Source organism: Bufo bufo, chromosome 6 (genome assembly GCF_905171765.1).
Source record: "Bufo bufo chromosome 6, aBufBuf1.1, whole genome shotgun sequence".
Lineage (NCBI taxonomy): Eukaryota > Metazoa > Chordata > Amphibia > Anura > Bufonidae > Bufo > Bufo bufo.
In genome coordinates, this window is record NC_053394.1 from 70,309,101 (window position 1) to 70,332,842 (window position 23,742).

The 23,742-nt window shown below is 45.8% G+C and overlaps 1 protein-coding gene across 1 annotated transcript in view; it reads right to left on the bottom strand.

Annotated features, from left to right (window-relative positions):
- Window positions 1–2,403: 2,403 nt before the first annotated feature.
- ACTR1A (actin related protein 1A) overlaps window positions 2,404–23,742 on the bottom strand; it is a 36,398-nt gene continuing 15,059 nt past the window's right edge. The window contains exons 4-11 of the mRNA XM_040437861.1: window positions 22,874–22,999; window positions 22,024–22,148; window positions 15,194–15,410; window positions 13,165–13,257; window positions 10,133–10,307; window positions 7,498–7,559; window positions 5,269–5,309; window positions 2,404–3,033 (exon numbers count right to left, since the gene is read on the bottom strand). Of these exons, the coding sequence (XP_040293795.1) occupies window positions 2,931–3,033; window positions 5,269–5,309; window positions 7,498–7,559; window positions 10,133–10,307; window positions 13,165–13,257; window positions 15,194–15,410; window positions 22,024–22,148; window positions 22,874–22,999 (942 nt within the window). The 3' untranslated portion in view covers window positions 2,404–2,930. The remainder of the gene's footprint in view (window positions 3,034–5,268; window positions 5,310–7,497; window positions 7,560–10,132; window positions 10,308–13,164; window positions 13,258–15,193; window positions 15,411–22,023; window positions 22,149–22,873; window positions 23,000–23,742) is intronic.

A 23,742-nucleotide genomic window follows, 5' to 3' on the forward strand; every position in this document is an offset into this window, starting at 1 on the left:
CTGTTGCGGGCCCATTGAAATGAATGGGTCCGCAAAAAAATGCAGACCGAAAAATACAGTCATGTGAATGGAACCTTAGTGACCGATGGTTCTCCTGTCTGTTTCAATTAGCCCAGTCATCCAAAACTAGGTTGAAGCTGAGATTAGGATGCTGTTTGTTAGGATCACGCCAGATGCACACTAGTATACTACAGATGCATTATCGGTCTGCATTTCGGACTAATTGTCCTGTGCTGACCTCGAGTTTATGGACCCAAACTCCCAGCATCATAAGGCTCTGCCATGCTGTGCGTTCGGATTAGTTAAACCTCTTGTGGGTCACACATACGGAATATGGTGTGTTAATACACTTGTGCGGACCCGGCCTAAAAGTGTAGGGTTGCTCCCTGTGGCATGGAGAAGACAGTGCACATGGAAATACCCATTCGTTTAGGATGACTACCTTCAGCAGTACTAAGGCAGTTATGGCAGGATGCCATCAAACAACCCCCGTATCTCAGCTTCCTTGACTCTCATGAGTAGGATACTGGTATTGGAAAAAGCTCAAAATCTATTAAGGAATAAATACGTTTTTAGTAATTAGTCGTTAGTTATCAGTGGCCTTTCCATGTTCTTCAAGAGCACTTAATAGGAAGCGTTAAAGTGATATATACACGGGCATATAAGAGACATGCTGGGGGCCCCGTGCAGGCCTGCTCTGTATACATTAGAAGATCTGGACATACATTGTAGACAACTGGAGGAGGATAGCATATGCTCGCCATGCAGATCTGCGCTTTACAAGTTCGCCACTATTACCGCTCAATGGTTTCAACTTTCACTTAGTAAAGACAAAAATAAAATGTTTTCAAGGCAAATGTGGTCTGAATGATAACAGAAGACATGTATGGGCCGAGACGGACTTTACATGATCACCGACACAATCGTGGTATTACAGAAAGCGGTAAAGATCAGCAACTAAAACCAGCACAGGGGCTGTGGGCCTTCAGTATTTTGGGGATTTTAATCCCACAGCCGTCTTTACTTTAAAGGGGCGATATAAAAATTTACAAAAAAACAGCGCCACCCAAAGAGGACGCAGTTTCTGAAATAAATCGGGCCCTTTTTTCTAATTACAAACGACTTTCCTAACATGTCTTTTAGTAGGTACTTTAATTCCCTGTGTAATAATTCTGGAGCAGCTTTCTTCGTGTGCTGCTGCTCTATTATTCCTCCTACAAATCTATCAATACATTTACAACTGGGCGTCTGTCCCTGCACAGACGGACAGTCCAGTCAGTGCTGACCGTATCAGTGACACCCAGTTGTCAATTCAGTCACACATTTCCAGGAGTAAGAATAGAAGGAACAACAAAAACCTAGCGTTCTACAAAAATCATTATTTTGTGGGAAATACAAGTATTCACTAAAACAGACATGTAGTCATTGGTGGACCCTCTTTAAAAAGGGTTTTCCGGCAGTAAAATATTAGTGACAAACTATCGGAACAATTCCTGGCATCCCATCGGTTCTCTGATTGAAGAGGTCGTGATGCTCAGACGAGTGCTGCAGCCTCTTCATATTATACCCAGCACAGAGCGTCCATTGCATAGTGGCTGTGCCTGGTATTGCAACTCAATCGCAGTCATTTGAATGGGATTGAGCTGTATAAAGGCAGTGTGACCGGTGGATGTCATTGGCCAAGGAAGAGGTTGCAGAGCCTGCCTGAGTGCCACGGCCCTTTCCAACAACTTATAAGCAGGGGTGCCAGGAGTCAAACCCCCCACTTACCTGATATTGAGGATAGCAAGGGCATCTGTCAGCAGATTTGTACCTGGAACTAACCTGTTACATGTGCTGTTGGCAGCTGAGGAGATCTGTGTTGGTCCCATGTTCATATGTGGCCGCATTGCTGAGAAAAATTAAGTTTTCATATATGCAAATGAGCCTCTAGGAGCAACGGGGGCGTTGCCATTACACCTAGAAGCTGTACTCTCTTTACAACTGCTGCGCCCTCTTCACTTTGATTGCCAGGGCCAGGAAGTGTAAACATGATCACGCATGGCCCTGTCAATCAAAGTGCAGATGCAGAGAGAGCAGAGTCTCTAGGTGCAATGGCAATGCCCCCGTTGCTCCTAGAAGCTCATTTGCATATAATAAAACATCATTTTTCTCAGCAATGCGGACACATATGAACATGGGACCAACACAGATGCCTTCAGCTGCCAAGTGCACATGTAACAGGTCAGCCGGTGTCATAGGTACAAATCTGCTGACAGATGCCCTTTAACTGCTGGAAAACCCCTTTAAGTGTGAAGAATGACAGAAATGATCAGGGAACAGAAGCTACTCCTGCAATATAACCTACACTGACCTGCAGGCGTAGTGACACGGATACTCTAGAACAAAGACAGAATCCAGATGTCTAACTATATAACTATACAGTTTCTTTATTACATGCAATAGAAACATTTTCCAAAATTCATGGAGTTTAGACGAATTTGACATGTTACAGTTTCCTTTGTAGAGTCAAAGAAAATGCATTTCCGGAGGCCTGTGCGGCAGTATAAGTGCGGGGGTCAAAACTGAACAGATCCCGATCCACTCCAACATGGACCCCCCTTCACTTTGTTTAGATCTCACATACGGTTATGTTAGGGTTAAATTGGCTATAACGCGATAAAAGAACTGTCGCGACGGACCTTTATACGAACCCTGGCGCAAGGGAACACATAAATAGGAATGGGATAAAGGCTTTCCTCTCCTTGGAGCTCTCTGCTGGTCTTTACCATGTCAGATCTTTTACCTTTGTATGACCCCTTCTTGGCATGCCGGAGAGCGCATACAGACACATTCATACACACCCAGTCACCTCCCGACCACACTCTCATACTCAAAAAGCGAGTTTTAAACTGAAGTGGACAGATAACGTGATTTGGTCTTCCTTGACGTTAGAAGGTTTTCCTGTGGATAGCTCTGGGTCCGTCTTCTTCGTATTCCTTCTTTGAGACCCACATTTTCTTGAACGTGTCCAGAGAGGCCAAAATGGATCCACTGGAAAGGGAAACGGAGAAAAAAAAAAGGATCAACATTTCCAAGGATCAAAAGTATTGAACATGAGCAGATGATTTACATTCTGCTTATATAAGAAAAGCCTACGACCTTATGGGAGTGCTGCTGGCAAACCTCATACATTTCCAAGACCCTGTGAAACTCTGGGGGGAACTTATCTCGCAATGTGCCAAACAGTCGCAATTATATATGCAATCATTTGCTCAAAAATGTTGCCTTTTTTGGGGATTTTTATGGCACACTTGCCACGATGCTTCTTAGCAAATTTATCCCTGGTGTAACTTACAGCTCAAATCAACGCAAGGTTATGGCTGGTCTAGATCTGACTTTCTGGCAATTGCGTCGTTTTGCAACAAAGTGGGAAAAGTTACAGTGCCGGGACACCTGGCTTTTAATGATATGCGCAATTTTATATGCACTTTAACTTTTTCTACTTCGTTGCAATACTTCATGATTGGATTCCCTCGTTTGTTTTTCTGGGGAGGAACATAGGAGGAGATCAGAGGTGTGTGGAGCATCAGACGTTTGGTCACCGTGATTATCTGTGGAATACCACTATTCCTTCGGATTTCTCCGTATGAACTGGATGGAGGCAGTGCGGATCAAATTTGTGTGAACATTGCGTATAGTGAAGACAGCCTGTTTCAGGTCATCATGCTACGCCAAACTGCACGACTTTGGACAGTACGTTTTTTTATTTTATTTGCAGAGCCTAATTTACAGTCCCCGGCGCATCTTACTGCAACAGAAACTAGATCAAGACTGGTGTATGTAACTCCAATCTGGATATAAATCCTCCCTATATTTCAGTAATATATTTACACAATCCTTAAAGAGGACCTGTCCCCGTCCTGACATTCCTGTTTTCATAGCTTCATGCATCCCCCGTGTAATAACAATTTCAGAGCATCAATTCTTATGGCTTTATGTTGTGCCATTCCTTTATTATTTCTACTAGAAGTTATGGATGAATTGCTAGCAGTCTGCAGTAAGGGCACAGAGGGGCGGTAACCAGTTAGGGGGGGAATGTACCTGCACAGACTCACTCTTTCCAGTTAGTGCTGCCATTTTCAGACTGTGCAGGTACACCCCCCCCCCCCCCCCCCCAACTGGTTACCACTAGGGATGAGCGAATCGACTTCGGATTAAACATCTAAAGTAGATTTGCATACTTCTTTTGAATACTGTACGGAGCCAGCGCTGCGTACAGTATTAGAATGTATTGGCTCCCATGAGCCGAAGTTATTACTTTGCAAAGTCTCGTGAGACTTCACATAATAACTTCATAAATTGATTTCTACTGTACTTGGGTTCAGTTCCAAGGTACCATTCGGAACTGAACCAGAGTTTGGGAAATGTTTTTTTTTACAGTACAAATCAATTTAGGAAGTTATTATGTGAAGTCTCACGAGACTTTGCAAAGTAATAACTTCAGCTCATCGGAGCCAATACATCCAAAGTCGATTCGCTCATCCCTAGTTACCACCCCTCTGTACCCTTACTGCAGACTGCTAGCTATTTATTCATAACTTCTAGTGCAAATAATACAGGAATGGCACAACATAGAGCCATAAGAATAGATGATCCAGAAATCATTACATGGGGAATGCATGAAGCTATTAAAACAGGAATGTCTGGGGAGGTGAAAGGTCCTCTTTAAACCTGCCGAAATCGATACCTTACAACTTTTAGAAATTCGGAAATTTGCTAATTCTGTCAGATGCTCCTTAGCGACAGACTACAGATGGTAACAGTGTGTGGTCTGTAGCCGAGGACCATCAGACAAAATTGTCATCGGACCTATGTGGGCAAAATGCAAGGATTCTTTCATAGAGGTTTGCAGCTTATTATGTTTTAAGACACCGTGCAGACGTGCAGTCACCCTATAGAAATGAATGACCGCTTATTCTGCGGTGTCTGTATCTCTCATTCATTTCTATGCAGACTGACTACACATGAATGGGTGGATCTCACCCACGTACATGGATCTGGGACTTCTCATTCCTAGGACCATAGAACATCATATATATATATATCTAAATAGATATAGATAGATAGTATCTATACCTATATAGATTCTATCTATCTATCAATCTATATTTTACTACTATCTCCGCTCTTTGTAAGGTAAAGCCCATCTATTCCATTCTAAGTAATTCTACTTGTCAAGATACTGATAATGCAAGAAGGACAATAAAGGAATGAAATGTTTCTTACCCAATCCATGTAGAGTATAATCGTTCTTGAGGAGCAGATATCTAAAAAAAATAGAAATAAAATGTTAAACTATGTAATAAAATAACATTCCATAGAATCGGTAATAGAAAAGGTGAATATCCTAACAAATCACTGAAAGGGTTGTCTGATGAAGTCAACCCCTTTCTAAATGGAAGCTGGCATGGTGATCGGCTGATTTCCGTGGGTGCAGATTTTCTAACTCCCAGCGATCTCTAGACATCGCCCCTGGAGCAGCTGCTGCTGGGAGAATTTTGCCTTACTTGGCGGACATCCAAATGAAATCCATCAAAAACATGGATGGTCTGGGTCTGCAGTAGCAACATTCTGCTCTGACTCAGCCGTATTACATCCATACACCCCGGTACCATATACAGCCGGCAATATAGGAATGTAAACGGCTTACTGGGAAACCAATAAATGTACAGAAGAGAAGACAGAGCCAGGTCTTCAGGACAGGATTCTATTTCTGATCTCGGGAGGACAGATGTAGGGCGAGAGTTCTGGCTGACATGACTTCTATATGGAAGTGACTAGGGCTGCAGCTAACGATTATTTGAATAATCGATTAGTTGTCGATAATTTCATCGATTAATCGGGAAAAAACACCAACATGACCAAAAAAGGGGTTTATATGATTTTACTTGAAAAATTATGTTCAAAGGCCATATTAAAACTAATTTAGGAGTTACATAATTATAAAAATTTTGCTTTACAATGTAAAAAAGACAAGTTATGGGGGATCTGTGGATGACACACTTATGGGGGATCTGTGGATGACACACTGTTATGGGGGATCTGTGGATGACACACTGTTATGGGGGATCTGTGGATGACACACTGTTATGGGGGATCTGTGGATGACACACTGTTATGGGGGGATCTGTGGATGACACACTGTTATGGGGGGATCTGTGGATGACACACTGTTATGGGGGGGATCTGTGGATGACACACTGTTATGGGGGGGATCTGTGGATGACACACTGTTATGGGGGGATCTGTGGATGACACACTGTTATGGGGGGATCTGTGGATGACACACTGTTATGGGGGGATCTGTGGATGACACTGTTATGGGGGGATCTGTGGATGACACACTGTTATGGGGGGATCTGTGGATGACACACTGTTATGGGGGGATCTGTGGATGACACACTGTTTGGGGGATCTGTGGATAACACACTGTTTGGGGGATCTGTGGATAACACACTGTTTGGGGGATCTGTGGATAACACACTTATGGGGGGGGGGGATCTGTGGATGACGCACTTATGGGGGGGGGGATCTGTGGATGGCACTGTTATGGAGGGGATCTGTGGATGGCACTGTTATGGGGAGGGGAATCTGTGGATGGCACTGTTATGGGGAGGGGGATCTGTGGATGGCACTGTTATGGGGAGGGGGATCTGTGGATGACACTGCTATGGGGTGGATCTATGGATGACACTATATAGCATTGTATGCTATATGTGTCATCCACAGATCTCCCCCATAACCGTGTCATCCACAGATCCCCTCCCCATAACAGTACCATCCACAGATCCCCCTCCTCATAGCAGTGCTATCCACAGATCCCCCTCCCATAACAGTGCCATCCACAGATCCCCTCCATAACAGTGCCATCCACAGATCCCCCCCCCATAAGTGCGTCATCCACAGATCTCCCAATACACCGGCCACATCAGTATTTAGACTATTCCTTAACTTGCAGTAACTTTTACTTGAACTTTAAATCAGATCTATGATCTCTATTAGTTTACAAATACAATGAAGCTCCAGTAACAAACAGAGCGGGCGGCGGCGTAACGTGACGCACATGCTCCGCCCACTTTATGAATGAAGCAGGCGGAGCAGGCGCGTCACATGAGTAAGTGACGTTACGCGCCGCCCGCTCTGCCTGTTACCGGAGCTTCATTGTAAGGTAATAAAGATGCGCTGATTTAAAGTTGAAGTAAAAGTTACTGCTGGTTAAGGACCCTGACCGCCCGCATAGCAACGAATCGGCCGATTATTCAATAACGGGATTCGTTGACAACGAATCCCGTTATCGAATATTATCGATAACTTCGATTAATCGTTGCAGCCCTAGCCGTGACACACAGATATTAATATGTATCGTATCCATATAGAAGTCTACAAGGATGAATGGATCGACAGAAAAATATACACAGTACAAAGTAATCACTAAAAAAATAAAGCACAACCCACCCTTATTTTTACATCTTTTGGTGCTAATTTTTTCACTTCACTTAGAAGCCGGTCCCCGAAACCTGGAAAGTAAAATGTAAGAGTCCAGTTACTAGTGGGCTGCTTCATAGAGTAGAATATTTCTAGATATGATGCACAGGGAAATCGCTATTCCGCTTAAAATTTAGTTTAAAATTAAATCTATTCACTCGTCGACGTTCACTTCAACCACTTGATGACCAGACAATTTTTGGCCTTAAAGGGGCTGTCCGGTAAAACCTAACCTTTAACTGATACCGCAGCCTGCCTCTACTATTATAAGATTCAAATGTACCTGCTTCCTACGGCTCCGATCCTGTGCGCTGGCTCTCATGTGTATTTATCTTCCGGTCCCCCGCTTGTTTACTTCCTGCCAGCATGGTCACCTGCTCCACTGCAGCCAACCACTGGCTTCAGCAGTGACATGTCTCCTGCGGACGCATCCCTGCAGAAGTCAGTCACCGGCTGCAGCGGAGCAGATGAACATGCCCGGGGGAAAGTAAAGAAGCCAGGGACCAGAAGACAAATAAACACGCGAGCCAGAGCATAGGACCAGAACAGCAGGGAGCAGTTAAAGGGGTTGTCAGAAATGTTGATATTGATGGCCTATCCTGAGGGCAAGTCATCAATATTAAACACCCAGAAACTCCCTTTAAAGGGGTTTTCTACTTTGGGTAGTTTTATTCATTTCTGACTTGTTGTTCTGATTTGTATAAGGCATTGTTTTTGGTATCATTTCTGAGTACATAGATGTTAGCAATTAATATATAGTTTGCCAAAAATGCATACCGTTTATTTAACCTTTTTTTTTTCATCACTTAAAAGACATTTTAGATCTATATAGATGTTTGTTACAGTAAAAGCAAATTTGTGGAGACTACTTGTTGTAGTCTGTATAGATATGTAGAATGTATATGGACTGAATGGGGAGAAAGCAGTTGTCAGACAGTTCTGGCAGCGGCTTATCTCCCCACAAACAAAAGGATCAGGCAGTTGCAAACCAGCATGCACAACCCTTAACTCCACTGACATCAGTGTCTGCAACGTAGTGCGTTGTCTCGCCTAGATGCAGGAGACAGGCACAATAGAAAGTCTGTAAGTCTGTCTCCCTTCTGTTTCCTGCAGTGAGGAGACAGAGTGCACAATGCGACTGATTCTCTCTCCTCGTTCTAGCGATCGGTGGGGGTTTCTGATCTCAGACTGATCAAACATTTGTACATCGTTATGACAAATCAAAAGTTTTGTGAAAGCTTAGCGACCCTTTAAAGATAAAAAAAAAGAACATTACTCACCTCACCGATCACCCTGCCGCTCGGCTCTTTGCTGCTCTCTAATTCCTGTTTTCGGGGCTTGACTTACAGGAAATGGCTCGATCTGCCTGCTAAGCCAATCACTGACCGAGGTGGGTCACCACTGTAGCAACTAGCTGAGTAGCTCAAGCCATTTGCTGTGGGTCAAGTCAGGAAGAGAGAGCAGTGAGGACCAGAGCAATGTCTGAATGGCAGCGTGGGAACAGTGAGATGAGTAATGACTCTTCTAATTTTTTTTTTTATTATCTTTAGCTCATTAAGGACTTTGTGATACCATAGGCATATATCACGTTCCAGAGAAACCCTGTGATGTGTACAAAGGAGTATTTAGATGCCCACATATGCCACTTTCAGACGAGCGAGTTGCATACTCCGGACTTGCTGCGTGAGTGTCTGTCTGGAACTCCCAGCACTGCCGGGGTCGCATAGCATTATACTGATTTATGATGCTATGTAACCCTTAGAGGTCTGGAATGTATTGGATAAAACTTTCAGCACTATGTCAGAGTTATACAATACATTCCAGAACTGTACAGGTTACATAGCATCATAAATCAGTATAATGCTATGCGATCCCGGCAGTGCTGGGAGTTCGGGACGGGAGATGTCTTATACTCACGCAGCGAGTCCAGAGTGTGCAACTAGCTCATATAAAAGCGTCCATAATTGGGCAGATTATCAGGAACGAACATTCCTGTGAATGCTTATTCCAGACCATCTGCCTGTGTCAAGGTGCCACAGATCGAAACGCTGGTTCATCAGGTGAAACTGTCGTTCATGAAACCACCTAAATTAGCATTTCTGGGCAGATCGGCTGCCCAGAAACAATGCAGCTGTATGAGGATGAGTGATCCCAATAGCAACCGCTCATCCTCATACTGTGGAGCTGATTGCTGCATGTAAATACAGTGCTTCACCCCCACTGAACGAGCCGCCGACTGTCGGGAAAGAGCATTTCCTTCCCAACAATCTGCTGCTCACTGGCCCAATATTTTAAATCCGTTGCATGTCATTTTCTGCTTTGGATTTCCACCACGGATTTCACCCTTTACAGTGCAGATCCCAGATAAACTCTGCAGCGGAGGAACTCTAATAGCACGGCGCAGGTCCTCCAAGGTCTTCATTCTGATAAGAAATACCTTTCAAATGAACGGATGACATCGATTACCAGGACATGCGATTAAAAACGTGGGCATGGAATCCCAATCTAGTTTATGGATATCTCTAGAGGTTAAAGGGGCAGACATTTGTATCACAGCTTGGAGTATTGTATGTGAGTGTGTAGAGCTGCGTGTTAGTTTGCGCACCTTTAAATAGAGTGGATCCGCCAGACAACACAATGTTGGAGAATAAAGTTCGCCTCAGGTCCATGTCTGACTTTTGAATGGCAAACACTAAGACCTCGTGGATTCCTTCGCATTCTTCCCCAATTAGATCTGGTCGGAACAGCAGCTCAGGGGCTCGGAATCGGGCCGGACCAATCTGCAAATAAACACGAAAATCATCCAGTCATCAACAGGACTGGAAATAGCAGCGACCAGACTTCATACCACACCCAGTTATCACACATGAGTCATCCACTAGTCACGCTGAAGATCTCGCCAGCAGGCTTGGGTCTGGATGAAAGGCTTTTCACTTCCATCAGAGTTTCTCATTTTTCCCGAATCACATGGCTACAAGATTACATCTGTGCATCTAAACAGACGTATTTTACTGTAACTGGAGAAATTGTAGAGGAAAAAGTCTAGTTGCTGGTGCACTGGTAGCTGCATATGGGCTGAAAGGAGTCTTCTCATCACAGAAAATGGGGGAATATCGCTAGGATATGGCCCATTGTCTTATAGGTGCGGGTCCCACCTATATCGAGAATGTAGCCCTGAAATTGGTGGAGGGCACACTGCGCATGTGCAACCGCCCTCCATTTATTTTCTATGGGGCCGCCGAAAATAGCCGAGCGCTGGAGTGTCTATTTCCGTCGGGCCCATAGAAGTGAATGGGAGCGGTGGTTGGACATGCGCGGTGCGCTCCCATTCACTTCTAAGGGGAAAGCGCCTGGTGGTGGCCGGACCGGAGTCCTCCAACCACCACTTTTGGGGCTCCGTTCCCAATATAGGAGTGGGTTCCAGCGGTGGGACCCGCACCTATAAGACAATGGGGGCATATCCTAGCCATATGCCCCCATTGTCTGAGATGGAGACAACCCCTTCAAATACTTCTTTTGCTTTTTTCCCTTCTTTCTGGGTTATAGGACGGGAGTATTTCCTGATTGATCCCTCGAAAAGGTGGAATATGTTGGCCATTGTTTCCCACTGTTTAAATAAAACACAATCTGTACAGGAAAGGGCAGCAGACAGAGCTGGTGGTCTCTATATCACTGAAGTGAGGATGTGCAATACCATAGCCATTCACTGACTGCAGCAGTGATACTTTTACATACGGCATGTGACCGGTACGACCAGTGATTGGCTCGGTACAGCACTGGAATTGCCGAAGATGAGTAGCTGTGTATCTGCTATTTTATATCATATTGTTTTATATTATATTCATGTTATTTATTTAGAATTTATTTACATTTATTTTAGATTTTTGAAAGGAAAATCATTTTAAGAACTGCTACAACCTATAATGCTATACCAGTCTGTACAAACCCATATGTGGGGTATCGATTTCAAAGGGAATGTGACACCTATTAAAACCAGATAGCGATATATGTTCTTTTTCTCTAATCTGGTTTTTTTTCTGATTATGGGCGCAGCCATCTTGCCTGAACTGCTGTTATCTGCATTTAGAGATCTGCTTTAGGCTACTTTCACACCTGCGTTCGGGTGTCCGCTCGTGCGCTCCGTTTGAAGGGGCTCACGAGCGGTCCCGAACGCAGCCGTCCAGCCCTGATGCATTCTCAATGGAGGCGGATCCACTGAGAATGCATCCGCCTGCCAGCGCTCAGCCTCCGCTCCGCTCAGTGAGCGGACACCTGAATGCTGCTTGCAGCGTTCGGGTGTCCGCCTGGCCGTGCGGAGGCGAGCGGATCCGTCCAGACTTATAATGGAAGTCAATGGGGACGGATCCGCTTGAAGATGACACCATATGGCTCAATCTTCAAGCGGATCCGTCCCCCATTGACTTTCAATGTAAAGTCTGAACGGATCCGCTCAGGCTACTTTCAGACTTAGAAAATTTTCTAAGTTATAATGCAGACGGATCCGTTCTGAACGGATGCGAACGTCTGCGATCTGCTCCGAATGCTAGTGTGAAAGTAGCCTTACAGAAGCCAAAATGGGCCACAGACAACAGACCGGAAGGGATTCATGGAGTTCTATGGGATAGTTGTGTGACTTGTGCACAGGTCATTGTGAGCTCTGGTGGATCCGGAGTGATCTATACAAAGGTGACTGTAATTCTGACTGCTGGAAAGTGACCTGTATAGAACAGGGTTTAGGCTTAGTGGACAGTCTCAAAACGGCAGGAAAAACAGTCATATGTAAAATAAAAAATAAAATAAATCACCACAGATTGTAAAAAAATAAAATCAAAAATGGATATATATATAAAAATATAATACTTAAAGGGCCCTGTTCTAAAGATAGGTGTGGGTCCTAGAGGTAAGCAGCTGTCAGCAGATCTGTACCTATGACACCGGCTGACCTGTTACATGTGCACTTGGCAGCTGAAGACATCTGTGTTGGTCCCATGTTCATATGTGCCCGCATTGCTGAGAAAATGATGTTTTAATATATGCAAATGAGCCTCTTGGAGCAACGGGGGGCGTTACCATTACACCTAGAGGCTCTGCTCTCTCTGCAACTGCCGCATCTTCTGCACTTTGATCAACAGGACCAGACAGTGAAAACATCATCACACCTAACCCTGTCAATCAAAGTGGAGAGGGCGCAGCAGTTGCAGAAACAGCAGTGTTTTTAGGTGTAATGGCAACGCCCCCGTTGCTCCTAGAGGCTCATTTGCATATATTAAAACTTTTTTTTTTCCAGAAATATTTGATTTGAACTATAGGTCATATTCTGATGACACGTTCCCTTTAAAACAAATGCTAATCTTACATAATTCCTCCACAGATCTGCCACAGGTTGACACCTAATCTAAGCTGGCACGCCACTGCATAAAAACAGAAATACAAACCATAAAAACCTCACATACTTAGCGCGCGGTCGCACCCTTGCTTGCAGCTACTTGTTATCCCCTCACAGTAGTTCTGCACAGGCATGGCATTACTGCAGTAGTTTTACAGCGCCTACTGACGCCGCTTCTGACCACACCCAGCCCAATGTAAGATCTTCTGTAATATTAGTAACTCATACTACAAGTAGAAAGACATCCATACCTCAATAGTGCTCCCATCAGGTAAGTAATACTGAGCCTTCTCTGTCTCCAATGTCTCATCCTTTTGTGGATTTATGGACAGGTAGCAGGCACGCTGCATGTTCAGAAGAGGGAGAATTAAAAAAAAAGGCAATTAAAATAATATGCATACGTATAAATGGCCTAAGAATGTGTTTTAAAACAAAAAAACAGGCATGGCAAGCTTACAAAATCTTGATTAAAAAATTGTTCTAACGTTTACAGCTCCTATGCAAACCGGTGTGGACCCATTGACTTCAATGGGTCCATGATCTGCAAAATGTGGTGCAAGATAGGACATGTGCTTTCTTTTGCAGCTCGGAGGCACGTACCAGGAAGCCGTTACGTGTAGGGATCGACCGATTATCGGTTTGGCCGATATTATCGGCCGATATTGAGGATTTTGAACGTTATCGGTATCGGCATCTATTTTGCCGATATACCGATAACGTATTGGGAACACAGAACGCGCTGCTCTCAGCGCGTTCTGTGTTCCCTCCGCAGCACAGGGGAGAAGGAAGCAGTGTCTCCTCCCCCTGTGCTGCTGCTGCCGCTGCCTCCAATGACAGGACGGAAGACAAGAGGAGGGGAGGGGCTGTGGCCGCTGCGCCACCAATGAAGATGAGTCTTTCATTAATTCAAATACAGGAGGCGGGAGCTGGCTGCAGAATCACATAGCCAGCTCCCGACCTCTATGAACGGCAGCTGCGGTCCGCGGTAGTTAACCTCTTAGGTGCCGCGGATCGCAGCTACCGCTCATAGAGGTCGGGAGCCGGCTATGTGATTCTGCAGCCAGCTCCCGCCTCCTGTATGTGAAAGAGAGGTATCTTCATTGGTGGCGCAGTGCGCCCCCCCCCCCCTCAAGCCCCCTAGTATTAATCATTGGTGGCGCAGTGCGCCCCCCACCCCAATAGTAAAAACATTGGTGGCGCAGTGCGCCCCCCCCCCCCTCAAGCCCCCTAGTATTAGTCATTGGTGGTGCAGTGCGCCCCCCACCCCCATCCCAATAGTAAAAACATTGGTGGCGCAGTGCGCCCCCCCCAGTTCTAATCATTGGTGGCAGTGGCCACAGGATCCCCTCTCCCCTGCTCCTCCGATCGGAGCCCCAGCAGTGTAAGCCTGGGGCTCCGATCGGTTACCATGGCAGCCAGGACGCTATTGAAGCCCTGGCTGCCATAGTCAGCTCCATGCTGCTGTGTGCACAGAGCACAGGGCAGCAGGGAGAGTGCGAGATCCTATTCACTCTGATAGAGATCTATCAGGGTGAATGGGACAAGGGTTCTAGTCCCTAAGGGGGCTAAAAGTTAGTAAAAAAAAAAAAAACACAAAAATATTAAGTATAAATAAAAAAGATTTACAAAAAAATTAAAATAATAATACACGTTAACAATAAACATTAATTTTCAGCAGATTTGTGTAGGAAATTTTTATTTTTCCTCAAAAATAAAAATACCCAGAATATCGGTATAAATTATCGGCTATCGGCCTGAAAGTTGACAAATTATCGGTATCGGCCCTAAAAAATCAATATCGGTCGATCCCTAGTTACGTGGGCTTCCGGGGTCTGCAGTTCCCCACCGCAAAAGATAGGACATGTCAATAGGTCTGCACTCCAATGAGTTCAGATGGCCGATGCTGTATTTTGCAGACCCACGGTTTGCGGTCCGCAACACGGACCCAGCGGCACCATGGTCGTGTGGATGTAGCCTTAAAGGAGTTCTCTCTCCATGACAGCTGAGTATTATTGCTCCAGCTTCAGAAACCCAAAGCTGCAGCCCAGCCACATATTAGCACAAATGAGGTATTTATTACATGGCAGCCATTCATAGGAAGGCTGTCCATGTAATACATGGGCACACCAGGTCCGCCAGCTTGACAGCCACTTTGTTATCGTCCCTCCACTCTGCATCATAGAGAAGGGTCCAATGGGGTTCATATGGCCAAATAGGTGAGCCGGCCATATTACTATTTCCTAATGAGTAATGTGCATACATACAGAACTCCGTACAAACCTCTTTGATAGTTTTGACAATTTCAAACTCAGCTGAAGTGTGGAAGTCATAGCCCTCCTTCCTGAGATAAAGGCGAAGGAAGCGGGAGACGTCTCGGCCAGCAATGTCAATTCTCATGATGGAGTGCGGCATGGCGAAGCCTTCGTAGATAGGGACAGCGTGCGTCACTCCATCCCCAGAGTCCAACACAACTCCTGTTGTCCTTCCTGTTGCATACCTGCAATAAAACCAGATATATTTTAGAAACCTGTATCGGTCTGCACTGGAAATTGAAGTGTACAATGGAGTAGACAAACAATTAGCATTTCCAGATGAAGGGTTTTTCACCCTGCGTCTTAGTCACTTTACTGTATGCAATGGAAAAGGTCCATAAAACTCAGTGTCTTCCATTCCGGATCATTGCCTGGTGTAAACATTCCCAGTGATTAGCAGAGAAACTGGTCAGCCGGCAGGAACGATCATTCATTCAAACCCATCCCAATAATTGGCCAGTGATGATAACAGCAAAGAAGCATCTACTGCCTATATCGACGATCGGTGCTTGGTACGTGCAATTTATATGTCCATGTAAAAGGACTAGGACTGCACTATTTTTGTAATCGAGTATTCTATCAATTAATCCAACGATTAATCGAGTACTCTAATAGCAAAAAACTAATTAGAATACTGTTTTGCTTTATAAAAAACTCATCAGCCCTCCCGTGCCATCAGCTTTCCTTCAGAGGCATCAGGCTGCCCCCCCCTAGTGCAAACAGCTTCCACCAAGTGCCATCAGCTGTGCCCCCACCAGTGCCATCAGCTGTGTCCCCACCAGTGCCATCAGCTGTGCCCCCCCCTCCCTCCAGTGCCATCAGCTGCCCCCCCAGTGCAGCTGCCCCCTCAGTGCCACCAGCTGGGGCGCCGCTCCACAGCTCATCCATCTTCTCCGCGCGCTGCACTGTTGTCCTGACGTCACACAGCGTCAGGTCATAGTGCATGCTTACGTGCACTATGTCCTGACGATATGTCAGGAGGACAGCGCAGCGCGGTGCGAGCTGGCGGGTGGCCACGGAGTGGCGAGTACTAGCACGCGCTTAACTCACGCTCCGTGGTCACATGACACAAACGAATCCTCGATGCAAAAAATTCGCATCGAGGATTTTTTTGTGTCGAGTAACTCGATTCAGCCCTAAAAAGGACCTTTAGACCACATGCACACAATGTGTATCATGTGAGGATTTAAAGAAAATCGCATGTACTGTTTTTGGGACAATTTTCAGGAACAAAAATTCATAGTGAGGCTCATTCCCAATGACTGCCCCATATAATCGTGCCCCTAGTCACCCCTGAAAAAATGAACAAATGCACATTTGTCGGCTGAGTGTATATTAGACCCAATTATTGGCAACACGTTTCCCTTTGTAAGGCCTCATGCACACGACCGTTGTGTGCACCCGTGGCCGTTGTGCCGTTTTCCGTTTTTTTTCGCGGACCCATTGACTTTCAATGGGTCCGTGGAAAAATCGGAAAATGCACCGTTTTGCAGCCGCATCCGTGATCCGTGTTTCCTGGCCGTGAAAAAAATATAACCTGTCCTATTTTTTTCACGGCCAACGGTTCACGGACCCATTCAAGTCAATGGGTCCGTGTAAGAACACGGATGCACACAAGATTGGCATCCGTGTCCGTGATCCGTGGCCGTAGTTTAGTTTTTATACAGACGGATCCGAAGATCCGTCTGCATAAAGCTTTTTCAAAGCTGAGTTTTCACTTCGTGAAAACTCAGAACCGACAGTATATTCTAACACAGAAGCGTTCCCATGGTGATGGGGACGCTTCTAGTTAGAATACACTACAAACTGTGTACAAGACTGCCCCCTGCTGCCTGGCAGCACCCGATCTCTTACAGGGGGCCGTGATCAGCACAATTAACCCCTTCAGGTGCAGCACCTGAAAGGGTTAATTGTACTATCATATCCCCCTGTAAGAGATCAGGGCTGCCAGGCAGCAGGGGGCAGACCCTCCCCCCCCTCCCCAGTTTGAATATCATTGGTGGCCAGTGCGGCCCCCCCCCCCCCCCCCTCCCTCTATTGTAATAATTCGTTGGTGGCACAGTGTGCGCCCCCCCCCTTCCTCCCTCTATTGTAATAAATCGTTGGTGGCACAGTGTGCGCCCCCCATTGCCCCCCCCCCTCCCTCTATAGCATTAACAACGTTGGTGGCCAGTGTGCGGCCTCCCATCTCCCCCCCCCCCCCCATCATTGGTGGCAGCGGAGTTCCGATCGGAGTCCCAGTTTAATCGCTGGGGCTCCGATCGGTAACCATGGCAACCAGGACGCTACTACAGTCCTCGTTGCCATGGTTACTTAGCAATAGTACAATAGTTGAAGAGTCATACTTACCTGCTGCTGCGATGTTCGTGTCCGGCCGGGAGCTCCACCTACTGGTAAGTGACAGTGACAGGTCTGTGCGGCGCATTGCTAAATGAACCGTCACTTACCAGTAGGAGGAGCTCCCGGCCGGACACGAACATCACAGCTCCCAGGTAAGTATGAATCTTGTACTATTGCTAGTAACCCGCTGCCACCAATGATCGGGCCACCAATGTTGTTAATGCTATAGAGGGAGGGGGGCCAATAATTGCCACCAACGATTTATTACAATAGAGGGAGGAAGGGGGGGGGGGGGCGCACACTGTGCCACCAACGAATTATTACAATAGAGGGAGGAAGGGGGGAAGGCGGGGGGGGGCACACTGTGCCACCAACGAATTATTACAATAGAGGGAGGAAGGGGGGGGGGGGCGCACACTGTGCCACCAACGATTTATTACAATGGAGGGAGGAAGGGGGGGGGGCCGCACTGGCCACCAATGATATTCAAACTGGGGAGGGGGGGGGGGGGGTCTGCCCCCTGCTGCCTGGCAGCCCTGATCTCTTACAGGGGGATATGATAGTACAATTAACCCCTTCAGGTGCGGCACCTGAGGGGTTAATTGTGCTGATCACGGCCCCCTGTAAGAGATCGGATGCTGCTAGGCAGCAGGGGGCAGTCATGTACACAGTTTGTAGTATATTCTAACTAGAAGCGTCCCCATCACCATGGGAACGCCTCTGTGTTAGAATATACTGTCGGAAATGAGGTTTCACGATCTAACTCATATCCGACAGTATATTCTATTCTAACATAGAGGCGTTCCCATGGTGATGGGGACGCTTCAAGTTAAAATATACCATCGGATTGGAGAAAACTCCGATCTGATGGTATAAAAGGGACTCCGGACTTTACATTGAAAGTCAATGGGGACGGATCCGTTTGAAATGGCACCATATTGTGTCAACGTCAAACGGATCCGTCCCCATTGACTTGCATTGTAATTCAGGACGGATCCGTTTGGCTCCGCACGGCCAGGCGGACACCAAAATGACTTTTTTTTTCATGTCCGTGGATCCGCCAAAAATCAAGGAAGACCCACGGACGAAAAAACGGTCACGGATCACAGACCTACGGACCCTGTTTTTGCGGACCGTGAAAAAAAACGTTCGTGTGCATGAGGCCTAACCAAGGATATGCTGCTGATAATCGATACAACTGAAAGGGGGAGGAACAATCACGGTGGCAATCCTTCCTCCCCCATATACTACACCGCAGCCAATGTAAGGCTACTTTTTCATCTGCGCTTTCACTTTCCGCTATTGAGATCTGTCATAGGATCTCAATAGCGCAGGAAAACGATTCAGTTTTGTCCCCATTCATTGTCAATAGGGACAAAACTGAACGAAATGGAGCGCACCAGAATGCTTTCCACTCCGTTTCATTGCGTTCGCATGACGCACACAAAAGTGCTGCAAGCAGCGTTTCTGAGGGCGTCCTGGGATGCGGAGCAAGACGGATCCGTCATGACTCACAACGTAAGTCAATGGAGACACAAAAGAAAACGGATTCGTCCCCCATTGACTTACAATGGTTTTAGAGACTGATCCGTTATCTCCATGTTAAAGATAATACAATCGGATCCGTTCATAACGGATGCAGCCGGTTGTATTATCATGACGAAAGCGCTTTTGCTGATCCATGACCGATCCAGCAAAAACGCTAGTGTGAAAGTAGCCTAACAAGCTGATGCAAATGAGTGCCACTCGTTCTGCAGGAAGACAGATCAGTGGAATACAGCCCCTTGACGATCGATGAATCCTTCCAAAATCTCACACAAAAAGAAACCTTTCAGGGCAACTTATTGTACAAAGGGCGTAACACTGATTGTCTGGAAGGAAGGTCTAGATCCAAAGATTACTGGCTAGCTCGTACTGTACAGAGGAATCAACCTCTGTGCAAGGTGATCCCTGCCTGCGTGAGGAGATGTGTCAAATTAATTGTGCAGATAGGAATACCGTAGTCATTCACCGAAGTCTCGCGCAACTTCGGCTGAGACAAAGTTTGCCTACAAGGAGCCCATATATTTTAATGCTGTTCAGAAAGAGCATTAACAATAAAGTTTTTTTACGAATCGACTTCGGATCTATGATATGAAGCTCGATTCACCTAAGCCTAAACCCAGGTTTCCCAGCAAATTCATCAATACTTGAAGGGATCATGGACAGACTATTCCTCCACACAAGCAGATGCAGCCTGTCCGAGTAGAGAGTTGTATGGATCAGATCACTGTCATATAGAACAACCACTTTAAAAGGAATCATTTCTCTCCGAAACCCCCACCCCCTCCCCCCAAACCAGAGTAAGGCCTTGTTCACGCGTACGTTTTTTGATCAGTTATTTCCATCAGTTAGGTCTCATGCAAACGAATGTATTTTCTTCCCATGTCTGTTCTGTCTTTTTGCGGACCGTACACGGAACCATCCATTTCCATGGGTCCGCAAAAAAAATGGAAGTTACTCCGTGTGCATTCCGTTTCCGTCCATGTCTGTTCTGCAAAAAAATAGAACATGTCCTATTATTGTCCGCATTACGGACAAGGATAGGGCTGTGCTATTAGGGGCCAGCTGTTCTGTTCTGCAAAATACAGAATGCACATGGACGTCATCCGTATTTTTTGCGGATCGCAAAATACATACGGTCATGTGCATGAGGCCTTATTGTGAGCCAAAACCAGGTGCGGGTCAAAAACACAGAACAGTTGCAGATCTTTTTATTATATCTTATCTCTGCGTAACCTACACTCCTGGTTTTGGCTCACAATCACTGATGGAAATAACTGATCAAATTACCGACGTGTGAACAGGGCCTAAGAGGTGTATAGTGTAAGTGACGCAGAATCCGGTGATGTCATTTTTATCTTCATCCTTGCTTCCATTCCGATGCTGTGTTCCAACAAACCAGCAGTAAAATGCATTGAGAGGACTCCTGAGCTCACGCACATAGAGGAGAGGACTCAAAGAGCAGTCCTCGCAATACATTTTACTGCTGGTTTGTGGGAGAAGTGTCAGAATGCAAGCGAGTATGAAGATAAAAATTACATAATCTGACTCACACTGTACGCCTCTTACTCTAGTTTGTTGGATGTTTTGGAGCTGACAGATTCCCTTTAAGTGAGTTTTTTAGTAATTTTATATTGATGGCCTTTCCTCAAGACAGGTCCTCAATACCTGTGGCAGTCTGACACCTTGCACCACAACCCATTAGCTGTTCCAAATTGGCTCCAAACATACACAGGCTTCATCAATTGTGCAGAGGACAGACCAGGCTACTGCAGCGCTGCTCCTATTAAAGTGAATGGGGGCAGCACTGCCGTTATCACCTCCATCCACTACACAATGGACTGAGCTGTATAGTTCTGTCACCAGAACCAAAAGGCAAAAGTTGACACCCTGCACCCCTGCCAATCTGATATTGATGGTCTATCCTTCGGATCAAAATCCTGGATAACCCCTTTAGGGCCAGTTTCACCCAAGTGTGTTGGGTTCGGGAAACACGCTCTGTGTGATGGCCGCATTTCCTGAACCGAAAACTGCTCCTCTGACCTGAACTCACAGCTTTGTAACCACTTATGACGCTGTCAGTTTCTGCCTGACCGCAGGTCTACTGTACGGTACTCAAGGTGTTCTTTATGCTGTGAGTTAGGGTCAGTGTTCGTTCTGGGAAATGCAGCCATCACAGAAATTATGCTTCCCGAACTGAACACACTTGTGTGAAACTAAGGCTACTTTCACACTGGCGTTTCTGGGTCCGCTTGTGAGATCCGTTTCAGGGCTCTCACAAGCGGCCCAAAACTGATCAGTTTAGCCCTAATGCATTCTGAATGGATAAGGATCCGCTCAGAATGCATCAGTTTCCCTCCGTTCAGCCTCCATTCCGCTCTGGAGGCGGAAACCAAAATGCAGCTTGCAGCGTTTTGATGTCCGCCTGACGGTGCGGAGCCAAACGGATCCGTCCTGACTTACAATGTAAGTCAATGGGAACGGATCAGTTTTCACTGACACAATATGGTGCAATTAAAAACGGATCCGCCTCCCATTGACTTTCAATGTAAGTCAAAACGGATCCGTTTGCATTATCATGTTTGTTTTGAACGGATACAAGCGTTTGAATTATAGGTGCGGATCCGTCTGTGGAGATAACAGACGGATCCGCACCTAACGCAGGTGTGAAAGTAGCCTAACCTAAGGGTTCAGATACTGAAAATGCAATTTACAGCAGGATTCTCAGCGGGTTTTGCTGTATTGTTAGTACGAAGTAAAATGTGACAATGGCGCCTGTAGTGCCAACAATAAAACATCGTCCTGTCTCCTATCACCTGTCTGTTTACTTGCGAGTCATTTTCTCACATTGCGGAGCCACCTCCCATAACATGCAGTATTACCAGGTATGTACGTGGGTGTGTAGAAGTCACTTACAGGCTGAGGACGGCTTGCATGGAGATGAACAGAGCTGGAACATTGAACGTCTCAAAGAAAACTTCAGCCGCTCGTTCACGGTTTTTCCGTGGGTTCAAGGGGGCTTCTGTGAGCAGAACGGGATGCTGGAGAAATGAGAAACAGAAAAGAAGTACATGGGGACTGGAGACAATGCCTGCTCCACTTTCATTTTGTATTCTGAGTTCTCCGTTTTTTTACATTTTGATATATATATTATATAATACAGAACAAAATAATGGGAAATGTTAAAATCCAGCAGCTAGATCTTTCTCTCTCCAACATCTGCCGCTAGGGGAATGTCGTGAGGGTCCCCATTCATATTAGATAGTCAACCGGTCCCACCAAAAAAAGTGGGTTTGGCCAGCATCAACTTAAAGGGATTGTGCAAAAATGGGGGAGTTTTTGGCCTACTTACATGCTTCCCTGCTCCTTCTCCTGCAGGCCTGTGATGCTCAGTTGGGCTCCATCGATGTCAACATACGGTTTGTGATTGGCTGCGGCGGTGACCGATTCCCCTTAGGACAAATGGTCACATGATTGCAATGGTCGCCATTGTGGCCAGGTCAAACCAGATGTTGACATCGATGGAGCATCACAGGCCCTTCTTTCACAACCCCTTTAATGTGCATAGCTAGACTTAGCTGATAAAGAGATAGAAATCTGCTAGAAGAGCAGAAAGGCTCCAGGTGTTCTGTAGATCCTCATGGCAAGCAGTGGCGGTCTCAGCATACAGGTTTACACCAATGTTATCTGGCTGCTCCAGATTTTCCCTGTTTTGCAAACGGATTTGCCAGGTAAATGCACTTAGTTTTTAAAAAGGTCCACTTACCTCTTCAGAAAAGGTCTGCAGCTGATCCTTTGAGTAGACATACTGCCAGATACGTTCCATGTCGTTCCAGTCTTTGACAATCCCGTGTTCCATCGGATATCGAATAGACAGGAGCCCTCTGTGTTCCTGGAGAAGATTACACATGCCCACAGTTCATGAAAACGCCTCCACAGAGCACAATGCCAGCGCTGCAGCTAATAAAATGGTGCATTTCTCAGAAATGACATTATCCGCACACACATAACGGAGAGAGCGCTGGAATCAGTGTGCCCTCATAGAGGACAAGTGGAGAGATTCCCTGTATAGGTGGTGCTCTGCTGCCCCACTGTCACACCCCCTACACCTCCCCTCTCCATGTTAGGAGCAAGCCCTGTGAAACATTTCAGACCAAAACATGCTGGGATTGGTTCGCCAACCCAACAGGAAGCTGTGGAAAACAGGACGTTCTGCCAGGATGCAGTAATGAGAACAGGGGAGAAAACTGCTAACATGAAAATGGCATTTTCCAGTTTTTTAGTACACACGTCTTCTAAAAGACATAACTTTTTCCCCCGTCTGGTTACGTAAATAATTTTTGCACTTTTTTTGGTGACATATGGGACTTTATTTTAGTAAACTGTAAAAAATATTCACATTTAAAAAAAACTTTTTTTTAAATCATGTTCCCTTTCTGTAAAGGTCATACTCTCCCTTACCGATCCTTTGTTCCTCTGTTTTGTTGACGCTTTCTTTTTTTTTTTACATATGTTTTATTGTTTTCAGAAAGGAATGTTACATACATTCTATGAGTTGCATGTCTCATAATACAGTGAAAAAGGAGACTTTTGTATTACTTACCAGTAAAGTCTCTTTCTCGCTCTTCCTTGGGG